The following is a 13015-nucleotide window of genomic DNA, read 5'->3' as shown; positions in this document are numbered from 1 at the left end:
AATCACCTCTGAGATAATCCATGTCTGTAAAAGGACTCAGTCACCTCTGAGATAATGCACATATGTAGTAGTAGAGCAAATCCGGTCTGTTTAGGCAAGCAAACTCATCAACCACAAACAATCAGTCCCCCCTGCAGGACTCCCCCATGAAGTGGTGGGACGTCACATTTGCGACTCTCCAACCAGTTAACAAAGGCATCGTAGTAGGCTCCACTTCACCCCAATATTTTCGTTATATGGTTAGCACCCAAAGATATAAATGTTTTTCTGGATTACAGGAAACCATTAGGCTTGCCTCTCAGTGTAGTCACCTAATGAAGAAGTAGATAATTCTTCAACAGCTTTACTCATCCCTTAATACTCTACTTTCTCATCTTCACCAACAGGCAGCCGAATCCGGAACGTTTAAAGAGGTGAGGGAGAGTGAGGCAGACGGCAGAGTGGAGTTCCATACAATGAGCCAATATACCTCTGAACATGTACTCAGAAATGAGGTTAAGAGTGGACGCAAGGTGATTTTTGATGTTGATACAGTCACCTTTATTATTAAGGGACAGGAATTTTCAAAAACAGGTAGGTTCATAAAAAAATGTGATGAACAGTAAACCATCTTGGGAGGCCATAGTTTTAATGAATAGGAACTATCCTAAAATTTTTTGAAGGCATCTATCTGTCTATTTATTGCCATGCGTCCTAATCCTGAAAGGGACAGCCACAAACAAATCACATCAACCTCACACCCCTTCTCTCACATTTCCCCCCATTCCATCCATCAAATCTCATCCTTGGTTTCCCTTACTTTTCTCCCTTTCTACATCATATAGTCAGTCTCATTTTTCATCCTCTCAACCCCCTGAGGAGTTGGGGGGGGGGAGAATACTTCCCAGTATCTCTGCTTGTCGTAAGAGGTGACTAAAGGAGTCATTTTGTCCACTCTCTCTCTCTCTCTCTCTCTCTCTCTCTCTCTCTCTCTCTATTTACTGCTCTCTTCAGCTCTTGTGTCCTACCTCTCTTCTTGATATTTCCATGTTTCTTTCGGCCTTTATTTTCCTCTACTCCTGCAGTGCCATATAGGACCTATGGTCTGGTGCTAATTACCTCCGCCAAGGAGGTTATGTTTTCACTCCTATTCGTTTGTTTGTTTGTTTATTAGTTGGTTTGTGAGCACGATTCCCCAGAATTACTGGACGGATTTCCACAAAACTTGGTAGAAGAATGGACCTTGGCCCAGAATTGACTACATTAAATTTCGGTGCCGATTCGTATAGAGGTGCGGATCCAGGATTTTTTTTTTTTCACTGTCTTTAATTTTGCGAGATAGGGTGTTTTTCGACATTTTCTTAAAATTTTCAGTGAATATTGCATGGATGTTGATGAAAAAAATCAGGCTTATTTAGGATGTTGGTATCTATAGCTCAGTCGGTAGAGAGGTGGTCTGCAGTCCTACCGGACCCAGGTTCAAAATCCCGCTGGGTCAGGGAACAGTTTAAGGATTTGAATTTAAAAGCAGACATTACTGATCTACCAGAAGATCCGCCGACATGTCATAAAAATACCCCCGCTAATACCAATACACCAGTCCTGTATGAGACAGCCCCAGCATGTATTCAATATGGACGGTGGGTGTTAGCGCCAAAGTGGTGGCATGTAGAGGTGTATGGTATGAAGGACTCCTGTGCCTTGGGAGCAGGCTGTGAAGCCTATGCCCAGAGTCGGACACATTTAAAAAAAAAAATGTGTACAGTTTGGCGCGGCTCCATATAAAATTCCGGATCTAGCGGATTTAAATATGCTTTTATAGGGAGGGTTGTCTTTTTCCATATTGGATTAGACTTGACTGAATTAAAAGGAACTGCATGTTGGGCCTTGGTGGAGGTATGCGCTCTACTGATTGCCATTATAGTTCTTCAATATTTCTTCCGCACGGCCAAACTATTCCAAAGTATTTTCCTTAACACTTTCATTCACATCCACACCAACACCACAAGGCTCCTTGACTTCATCATTTGTCCGTTTCTCCAATTACAACTTCGCCAATTACCCGTTATGTCGACAAAAATACATATAATAATAAAAAGGACATATTTTTTTTAATATAACCAGTACCTCGATCATTCCACTTAACTATTGTACTTAGGTTAAACATTTATTACCTCCTCTAAAGAGGTCGTATTTTCACCCCTGTCCGTTTGTTTGTTGGTTGGACTGTGAGCAAGATTACACAAACACTGCTGGACGGATTTCCACGAAACTTGGTGGAAGAACGGGCCTTGGCCGAGAATATACTCCATTAAATTTTGTTGTGAATCCGTATAAAGGTGCGGATCCAGGATTTTTTTTTTTCCTTCACTATCTTTAACATTGCGAGATAGGGTGTTTTTCGACATTTTCTTAAAATTTTCATTGAATAATGCATGGATCTTTATGAAAAAAAAAAATCAGGCATATTTAGGATGTTGGCATCTACGAATGTGTATAGTTTGGCGTGGATCCATGTAAAATTCAGGATCCAGCGGATTTAAATATTCTTTTATTGGGGGGTAGTTTTTTCCATATTGGATAAGACTTGATTTTATTAAAAGGAACTGCATGTAGGGCCTTGGCGGAGGTATGCACTCTACTGAGTGCCACTCTAGTTATTAAAGTGTTTCCTCTTGTAGCAAGGACCTGAAGAAACTTTTTATGATCCAGGAAGCTGCGATTACTACTCTTCACGTGAGGCAATTCTGCCCAGATCCGTTGGCATGATTGGGTACAAAGATAGCCCCATCGTGCCATCATTGAGCAGAAGGTAAGCAATGCGAAGAATTTCCTTTTCAACTTGCCTATTATCTTTAAAACTGGAAAAAAAAAAATAGTGGCATTATCCTTAAAACTGTGATTCCAGCTAATCATGTCTAAATATAATGTTACCCTTATACTCGTATGTTCTCTTAAGTGATGAATAGACCCTGGAATATTGAAAAACTATTTCATATAGGTGATGATGCAAACTGGATATCACAGGACTTAAAAGGAAGGTTTCTTACAACATTTTTTGTCTTGTTTAGTAAAAGAAATCTGACTTCTCATGATAACTGCTTGTTTCAAGAGGCACTGTAGTAACGAAACACAAATCTACTTTCATTTGAAATCTTTATGGCAAACTAACTGCTTTACACGTGATTTATGTTTGGGGATGATTTTAATGTTCAAGTAAATGATTTTGAACATCACACGGGAAAGGGTCATTATTTGTTTATATCCATAATATCCACACTAACTTGCAAAGAAGCTAAATGACTTATAATCGGAATCGTAGCCATTATAATTATAGTCTTTAACCAGTTTGTAGCAAATGTTAGATTACGTAAAATACAGAAAGTTTTGAAATGATTTTGCTGAAATTTCTCTTCTAAGTGTACATTCAAACAGATCAAAAATGCAGATCTAGAAAAGAAAAAATCGTCCTTAGATAAAGACAAACTAGTCTTCCCTTAAGAATTAATTTGACTTTAATACAATGTCTCATATTATGTGAAAAAAGTGAAGTTCTTCAAATATATAAAGACTTACACAATTGTCTAGTCGCCCAAAGAAGTGACGGTACAGTATCCAGATTTCGGTCATCGATATCGCCCATAATCTTCTTAATATGTTTTCAAGATGAAACCTATTATATAAAACTGTTACAGAAAACAATAACTAAATGTCAGTGTACAGGTATATTTAAAAATTGTAGGAATCAGTTCGATAATTACGATAACAAGAAATCCTAAACTGTACTAATTGAAATTTTAGGAGTATTGCTCAGGGACAGTCAGGAATAATTTGTGGAGCTCAAATCCAGTGTGGTAACGTTTTTTTTTTTTTTTTTTTTTTTTTTTTGTGGCGTAGGATTGAAAATAAAAGATCTTCAATAAATAATTAAAACCAGTCATTATTATTGCCCTCCTTTAGAAAACGGATCATTAATGTTTATGCCCTCCTTTGTGTGTGTGTGTGTGTGTGTGTGTGTGTGTGTGTGTGTGTGTGTGTGTGTGTGTGTGTGTGTGTGTGTGTGTGTGTGTGTGTGTGTGTGTGTGTGTGTGTGTGTGTGTGTGTGTGTGTGTGTGTGTGTGTGTGAGTGTGTGTGTGTGTGTTCCCATTATATCTCATGAACGGCTTAAGCTATCAACATCAATCCTTCAGGGTCTCAAGATATGCCCAAAATCTTGGCCGAGTTCGAAAATCGGCACTCGGGGTAGAGGTGGTCACCACAATGGCTGCCAAACGCCAATTAGCTTTTACTGCCCTCCTTTAACATCATTATATCTCATGACCGGCTTCAGCTATCAACATGAAGCCCTCAGGGTATGAAGATATGACCAAAATCCTGGCCGAGTTCGAAAATGGGCACTCGAGGTCACGGTCAAGGTCACCAAAAAGGCTGCCAAAGGCCAACTTGTTTTTATTGCCAGCCTTTAGCACCGTTATATCTCATGAACGGCGTGGGCTACCAACATGAAATATTCAGGGTATCAAGGCTTGGTCAAAATCTTAGATTGGCCAACAGCATATTCTGTCAGGCGATTAGTATTCAGCTCTCGATTGCCTTTCTTTCATTACTTATAAAATGGTTTCTGTTACAGTATTAAGGAGCAATTTAAATTAATTTATTTCCGTGTTTGTTGTCTCCATGGACGACGACAGAAAACGGGAAAGTGACAGAAGTTGATAAGTAAAATGCGAAACTACAGCATAGTGCCCCCAGAAACTCCCCGACAGGTAACATGTGTGAGCTACAGCATAGTGCCCCCAGAAACTCACCGACAGCCCCACCCAGACCCCACGGAGTAGCCTCAGTCGAACCGCAGGATGCAGTGCGACAACGGCACAAACAGCCTGGGCCGTGCACCCCTATAACACTCAGCATCCCCATTGTTGCCCTAGCAAGAATTCAACACTACCCTTGGGGATAGGTACCACCGGATCAGATCGAGGTGGAGCTGCCTATCCAGCTCCAAACAGCGCCCCTCAGGAGACGGCCGATAGACGCTCCCACCTTCTACAGGAGTGTGCCCATAGCCTCTCTGAAGGTGCCTTCTCTTTAGGGACGGCCGATAGCCACCCGCCCCTCATAAGGGAATCGGTGTCCCACCGACCTGAGGGTAATCAGGAGACGGAGATAGCCGCTCCCGCCTTCGTCAGAAGGTGTCCTTCCAGGGACGGCCAATATCCGCCCTACACCCCCTCCTGCAGGAGACAGCCGATAGCTGCTCCTCCCTCCGGCTGAAGGAGACGGCAAGTGGCCGCTCCCCCCTTCGCCAGACGGACAATAGCCGCTCCGAAGGTGCTGCCCCCAAGTTGGCCAATAGCCGCTCCTCCCTCCGGCTGAAGGAGACGGCAAGAGGCCGCTCCCGCCTTCATCAGACGGCCAGTAGCCGCTCCGAAGGTGCTGCCCCCGAGTCGGCCTATAGCCGCTCCCCCTCCCTCCTGCAGGAGACGGCCTGGGGCCACTCCCACCTTCGTCAGACGGCCGATAGCCTCTCCGAAGGTGTCCAGAGGTGCGCTGATTCCCCCACTCAGGCCACGGCCAATAGCCGGGCCCCACGGCCAGAAAGAGGTGAGAGCAGTGTCACCGCCCCAGCGTGAGACGGGTGTCCGAACCTCCAACGCAGAAGGACCCCAGAGAGGCCCTACAGCCTCCCCCGGCCTCTGCCCCCTATGCCTGGCCCTGGAGAAGACCCACCTAATGGACCCTAATTCAGGTCAGTGCCGCAGCCCCTCCCTGATGGCGCCCCTTGACTCTGGAGGCTGTAGTCCTAGGATACTCCAGGCCCTCCCCAGGACGCCCGGGCGAGATCTCCCCACTCCCTGACGGCGGAAGACCTCCACCTCCAGCTGAGACCTGAGCCAGAGATTCCTGGACCTGTTTGGCTCCAGACCTGAGGGCCACACCCCTGTACCCAGCCCGGAGAATATGGGCCCCTTCCCCACCTGCAGCCCTGTACGAGAGAAGACGCCCCTGCGAGTCGTCCCATGCCCTCTCGGCACGCCCTCCCTTGGCGGTGGCCCTGTTCCGGCAGAGTTGTCACCGGCGTGTTTCCCCGCCGTCCCCACCATAAAATAAACTTATGTTAAGTGTGATGTTGCCCTCAAATTTAGTGTAACAGTGATACAGTGACTTAGTGTATGTCGAATAACAGGGCAAGTGTTCAGGAGAAGATAACAGGAGAATACGTGATATCACGGGGCAGATTAATAAGGACGAGTGCAGAGACTAAGTTCTGGTGAATCAGACTCACGAGTGTCGCCCTTGTATAAAATCAGTAAGACTCCTAGCACGAGAGATTCTCCTTAGTAAAATATTCAGACGCCCCTTGCTACCAGGAAATAGTGAAGAGAAAGTGTTAGTAATATCCTCCTGCTCGTATTACCATAAACATAACGAAACTCTCAGTGTCTTTCACCCTTCCTTAATAAATCTCCTCTCAGCAGTCAGTGCGTATGTAAGAACCTGGACTAGCAATATAATCAATTATCAAAATCCCCTTGCTACCAGAAAATACTAAGTCAGAATCCGTAACATTATTCCCTCCTAATATTACTATAACTTTAATCTGACCCTCCGCAAGTCACCCCTCGCTCCCCCCCCCCCCCCCGTGTAAAACCCACTCCTACTCTCCCACGCGCACCGCGACCCTGAGTTCCAAGTACCTCACTTGTGCACTAAACCTAGAGTGTTAGCATCAGTGTTTGTTAATCTAGTATCCTGCGAGATACTGATTATCTAGTTAAGGTTTTATTCTCCACCATATACTGTGTTGTCTTATCTGTTTTTGTCCTGTGTCTGACTGTGGTAATATACGTGTAAAGGTTATTGCCTGGAGTTTTTGTGTCTTACCTCTCTTTATTGCATTAAGCCCCGGTCTCAAGAGGACCCCGCTACACGTTAAGTGTTCTAGGACCGAGGAGTCGGGCCTTTTTCACCTAGCATTACAGTAAGCTATTTTAAATGGTTCGATCAACAAACACAACAGGAGAAAACTTTCACTCAAAGGCATTCAGGTGTTACAATGCATTTGATCAGTTTTCCTTAGGAAAAATCTCTGGAAGATTTACTAAATGCCATAGCACTACCAGTGAATGAAATATAAATGAAGCTCGAAAACTTGCCGAGTTGGAGTTCCTTGGAGAATGCCAATTTGTGGCATAGCCTAGTATCCTCAGTGCATAAAGGATTGGCAAGAGTTATAAAGTGCAGAGGTTCATGAACAAATCACCGAGTTCAAAACCTCCATATCAGCATTTTCAGTTAGGCATGACATAGTGGTTTATTTGGAAATAAAAATATTACAGATTAAAAGATACAACAAAAGATGTGCTTTTGCACTGCAAGAGTTAACACACTCATGTTTTTATCCTCTTTAAACCAAGTCTAAGGGATAAGGGTAAAATCTGTCATATCTCCTTACAGCTGCAAACACTTTTGCATCAATTGGAAATAAAGTAGCTAATCATCATAATCATCATCTGGACCTCCTTTCCCACCGTAGGGCAGGGTGAGGAGTAGCAGTGTCCAGCCAGCCTAAATTTGCCCAGTTTAATGGGCCACACTTCTATTCACTCATCATTCAAGCCCCCGGAATCCTGGCTCTATTGGATATGCCAAAAACATTCTCCACGTTTCGTAGCTTCACGTAAACAGAGTCAATCCGGACGCTGCCACGTTAAAAACGGGTGCCAAATCCCTGATCATGCACTGCTCACAACATTCATCCAGCCAGCTCGATCTCTTGTCAGTTCCCTAGCCTCACTGACGTCCAAACCTCTCTTCCTCACACGCTCAACCACCATATCTCTCCACCTTCTCCTTGGCCTACCTCGCCTCCTCTCTCCTTCAAATTCGCTCAGATATACCTTTTTCATCATTCTATTGTTATCCATTCTCTCCATATGACCATACCATCTCAGTACACTGTCTTCGATTCTGGTGTCCACTGACTTCCTCACTCCACATCTTTCAGGAATCACATTATTTCGTATCCTATCCACCCTTTGTACTCCACATACATTCTTCAGCAGTCCCTTCTCCACTGCTTTTACTCTTGACTCTTCTTTTTCATGTCACATAGTCTCACATCCATATGTTAAAGTTGGCAGTAACACTCCTTCATGTTAGCCTCGTTCAGCTGCAACACTCAACCTTTTGTTTCTTATCAAGGCCTCCATTGCACAGCTACTTTTCTGCCCTGTGTCACTCTACTTTCAAGCAGCTAATTATAATTATTATAAACTAGTTGAAGACAAGGACGAAAGGGCAGAAAAGTCTAGCTGCTACGTCGGGCAGGGTATCACTACTAAGAATAATTTCATTGTTGTGGTATCCTTACTGTACAGTAGTTATATCATCATGATAACATTTGAAAATAAGGTGGTTTATTGCAGTCACAAGAATTTTCCTGAACATGTCTTCGAAACTAAAGCATCTGTATTTGAAATCCTGGGAAGCAAATTCATCGGGAATAGGTTATGCTAAGCGTCGTGTGCGAAGTAATAGGCTACAATACACATTCATTCAAATTCATTCAAATCGTCAAACGTATCAAGTATTAACTTCTAATATATCATTGCCTCATGTTATTCATCTTACACATTTCTTTGCGTGATATACTATGTTTTTTTTTTCTGATATGACGTGGTGAAAGCGTATAATTTTTACTTTATATCTGCTAAGCGTTCATTGAAAGTATAGCATTGTAGAGTGACCGAGGCATTCTGAAACCCTGCCGTCGCTTCCTGGGGCGACTGTACAATACCCTGCGAAAATTCCGGTACTCCTACTGATCTTAAGTAACCCATTTCATATTATCAAGGTAATGCTGCATCTAGTTATTTTAATCTGACTGGTTAGTTCAACAGGTCATTCAACGAAAAGGTATGATATGAACAACTGAGGGGATGGAGGAGGAACGAAATTCTTGCAGGCAACTATACATAGAATTCAATGCCAACCAATCAACAGGCATCCAAAACACATGTGATGTGTTTGTTTAGCCATTATACTACCTTTGTTGCTGTTGGTGAATTTGCAGGATAATGAGCATGAATGAGGCTGGCCTTTATGACTTCTGGTACACTGGAGCCGTACCAAACTCAACGTCGTGTGTGCAGCCACCTACTAGGATCACCGTCAGCACTTCATTTTCACTTGCCACCTCTTGGGTAATCATTAACCATCACATTAATAATAATAATAATAATAATAATAATAATTATAATAATAATAATAATAATATAAGTATTTGGCATGTGTCATTTCTAGACTCCAACACGCTTGCATGCATCAACATAGGTCACCTAAGGACTGCTCCCAGCACTGCTTTTATTATAGCAGCCTCTTTATTCACTCCCTTTTATTTATCCTAACATGAACAACAAGAACATCAACAACAGCAGCAACTAGAGAGATCTCAGAGAGCGTATACCTCCGTCCTGATCCGCCCCAAAATTTTAAAAAATTCTTTTTTGGCCCATGACACACTTTTCCACAAAATTTCATTGAAATTCATTGAGAACTTTTTGAGATATCGCACTGAAAAATAAACAAAAATTCCTGGATCCGGATAATGATCCAGATCGTCACCAGAATCTAATAGACTGTTCCTTCGGCCACAGCCTACCCCTCCAAAATATTTCGGAAAAATCGATTAATAACTTTCTGAGAAATCCTGCTAACAGACAAACAGACAAACTAATGCTGGCAAAACATAACCTCCATGGCGGAAATAATAATAATGATAATAACTATAACGCACTCAGAGGGCGCATACTTCCGTCAATGCCATTATAAAGGATCGGGATCGGGATCCGTAGACATAGGATCCACATCAGGATCAGGATCTGCCCCCATATTTAACCAATTCTTTTTTTAGTCTATCGCCCACCTTTCCACAAAATTTAATTGAAATTCTTTGAAAATGTCGGAGATATTGCGCGGGATACCCCGAACCCGGATCCGGATGTACCCCCAAATTTAATCATTTATTCCCTTGCCAACGGCACACTCTTCTACAAATTGTCATCAGAATCCATGTATAACTTTCTGAGTAATCCTGCTTACAGTCAGACAAACAGTCAGACAAGCAAACCAACGTGGTAACAAAAACAACCTCCTTGGTCCAGCCTCCAATATATTACCTGTATGCCGGGAATCGAACCCGGGACTCTCAGGTGAGAGCCAGGGAGCATACTACTACACCACGACCAGGTTAAAGTTATTTCACATTGTCACTATCTTGTAACCAATGTCCCTTCGCCCCCAATTGTGGGCCTGAAGAGGATGAGATAACCCCCTGGCACTCGGGGAAGTAGATGCTTTTAATCAATCCCAAGCACTTACGGCAAGTCAGAATGAAGAGAGAAACCTGTTTTATACACAGGAAAAATCATCCAATATATTGCTAATATGCCGGGAATCGAACCCGGGACTCTCAGGTTCGATTTCCGGCATATTGGTAATATTATATTGGATTATTTTTCCTGTGTACAAAACAGGTTTCTCTCTCCCTTGGCCAAGGTAACAATGATAATAATGGCAGTAGTAATGGTGATGTTAGTAGTAACAGGAGCAGTAGTAGTAGCGATAGCAACAGCAGTAGTAGTTGTAGTAGTATAAAAATACAAAGCACGCAGAGAGTGCTTAGCTCCGCCAATGCCATTAAAAAGGATCCGGATCCGTGCGTATGGGATCCGGAGCCAGATCTGCCCCCAAATTAAACCAATTCTTTGTTGGCCCAGGGCCCACCTTTCCACAACATTTCATTGAATTTCACTGAGAACTTTTGGAGATAATGTGCCAGATACTACGGATCCGGATTCGGATCCTCCCCATAATTTAATAATTTCTTCGATTATCCATGGCCCACCTTTCTGCAAAATTTCATCAACATTCGTTTATAACTTTTTGAGTAATCCTGCTAACAGATAGACAAGCAAACCAACGCGGGGTAAAACATAACCCCCTTTGCGGAGGTAATAATAATCATAATAACAACAATAATAATCCATCCATCCATCCGTCATCCAATCCTACATTGCTCCATGAGGAGAGTAGGAACCTGGGGCTAGGCAGTTGGTCCCGACGTTTGAGATGAGAGTGACCAGCCTCACTCATCCCTGAGTGGCATTACATGAGCAATCAACCTCAACTTCCCCTTGGATATAAACCTTCACTGGCTTAATCCGACTGGAGAGCAATAATTGCCCACTAAACCATCAGGCGCCAAAATTTGGTTATATGGTTACCTCCCAGCGTAGTAAATGGTTTCCGAGTGTACAGGAAACCATTTGGCTTCTCACTCAGTGTAAAGTCACCCACAGGCAGAAGGAAGAGGAGAGAATGAAGGATAGAAAGACAGAAGAGGGAGTGTGAAGTCACCCGTAGGCAGAAGGACAAGGAAAGAATGAAGGAAAGACAGAGGAAGATGGAAGGAAAGGAGGATGGAAGGAAAGAAGGATGAAGGAGAGGAAAAGGCAGACACCCGACAGCAGCACTACATCGAGTGAGTGGATGGTGACCGTCCCCACCTACAACAACAACAATAACAACAACAACAACAATAATAATAATAATTATTATTATTATGATTATTATTATTATAATTATAAAAAATAATAATAATAATAATAATAATAATAATAATAATAATAATCAAAAGAAGAAGAAGAAGCAGCAGCAGCATAATAGTAATGGCCGTTGTGGTAGTAGTAGTATTAGTAGTAGTAGTAGTAGATGTAGTAGTAGTAGTAGTACTGGCAGTAGTAGTAGTAGTAGTAGTAGTAGTAGTAGTAGTGTATATCCAGAAAGCACTCACAGAGAGCATCCCTCCGCCTTTCCCATTAAAAAGGATCCAGACCTGATCCACACCAAAATTTATTCAATTCCTTCTTGGTCCATGGCCCACCTTTCCTTAAAATTTCATTGAACTACAATGATAACTTTTTGAGATATTGTGCGGGATACTCCGGATCCGGATCCAGATCCGTGCCATAGTTTAATAATTTCTTCTTTTGCCAATGGCCCTACCTTTCACAAAATTCATCAAGATCTCATAATTTTTTTTTTAGTAATCCCGGATCCGGATCCGTGGATAGGGGATCCAAGTCCAGATCCGATCCAAAATTTAATCAATGCTTTCTTGGTCCATGGCCCATCTTTCTACAAAATTTCACTGAAATTCATTGAGAACCTTTGGAAATATATATTGTGCGCGATACTTCGGATCCGGATCCGCCCCCAAATGTAATCAGTTCTTCCTTGGCCCATGGTCCACCCTTCCACAAAAAAAATCCCTTCATAACTTTTTTCAGTAATCCTGCTAAAAGAGAAACAAACAAAGAAACAAACCAACGAGGGCTAAAACATAACTTCCTTGGCGAAGGTAAAAAAAATCTATACATATAATAAATTAGGTACAACTACTACTACTAGTAACAGCAGCAGCAGCAACAACAGTAGCAGTAGTACTTGTAGCAGTAGTAGTTATAGTAGTAGTAGTAGTAGTAGTGGTGGTGGTGGTGGTGGTGGTGGTGGTAATAAGTAGTAGCAGATGTAGCAGTAGTGATGGTGATGGCTCAGGGTTTACAAAATACTGTACTTCCTTTTTCCAGGCATAGAGTTGCAATATACCATAGCCATACTAAGAGCTACCATCCTGCAGGGTATGTTCGTGGTGTTGGCTGGGGGCCATACACTCAGCCTGCTTCTGCTCGCCTTAGAAATGTTCGCTGATCGTGTCTCACACCTGTGCTCTCACCAGGACCTCCACTAAAGGCTTCAAGCTAATTTAACATTATGGCTTCATTATGGCTTGTATTCTCGTCCGTCAAGTAAGCTCCCTACCATCCTTTTCTGTGTTATACATTTTTGGATATGGTTGGTTAATATCCTATTGTACGCTATTTGTCCATATGGTTCCGATATTAGAGTCATTTATATATAACGATGAAGATCAAGTGAAATTAACAAAATCAGTCACTTAGAAAGAGGTGT

The 13015-nt window shown here is 42.6% G+C and overlaps 1 protein-coding gene across 1 annotated transcript in view; it reads left to right on the top strand.

Annotated features, from left to right (window-relative positions):
* The window catches only part of LOC145399707 (uncharacterized), an 89334-nt gene extending 76540 nt beyond the window's left edge, over positions 1-12794 (top strand). The window contains exons 13-16 of the mRNA XM_080272254.1: positions 387-512; positions 2661-2791; positions 9057-9186; positions 12684-12794. Coding sequence (XP_080128380.1) covers positions 387-512; positions 2661-2791; positions 9057-9186; positions 12684-12794 — 498 coding nt within the window. The remainder of the gene's footprint in view (positions 1-386; positions 513-2660; positions 2792-9056; positions 9187-12683) is intronic.
* The last annotated feature ends 221 nt before the right edge of the window (positions 12795-13015 follow it).

The sequence above is a fragment of the Coenobita brevimanus genome, chromosome 50, assembly GCF_032717465.1.
Source record: "Coenobita brevimanus isolate Jiangsu-jjx chromosome 50, ASM3271746v2, whole genome shotgun sequence".
Lineage (NCBI taxonomy): Eukaryota > Metazoa > Arthropoda > Malacostraca > Decapoda > Coenobitidae > Coenobita > Coenobita brevimanus.
Note: the sequence above shows the minus strand (reverse complement) of the source record. Positions and strands in the feature narration are given on the sequence as shown.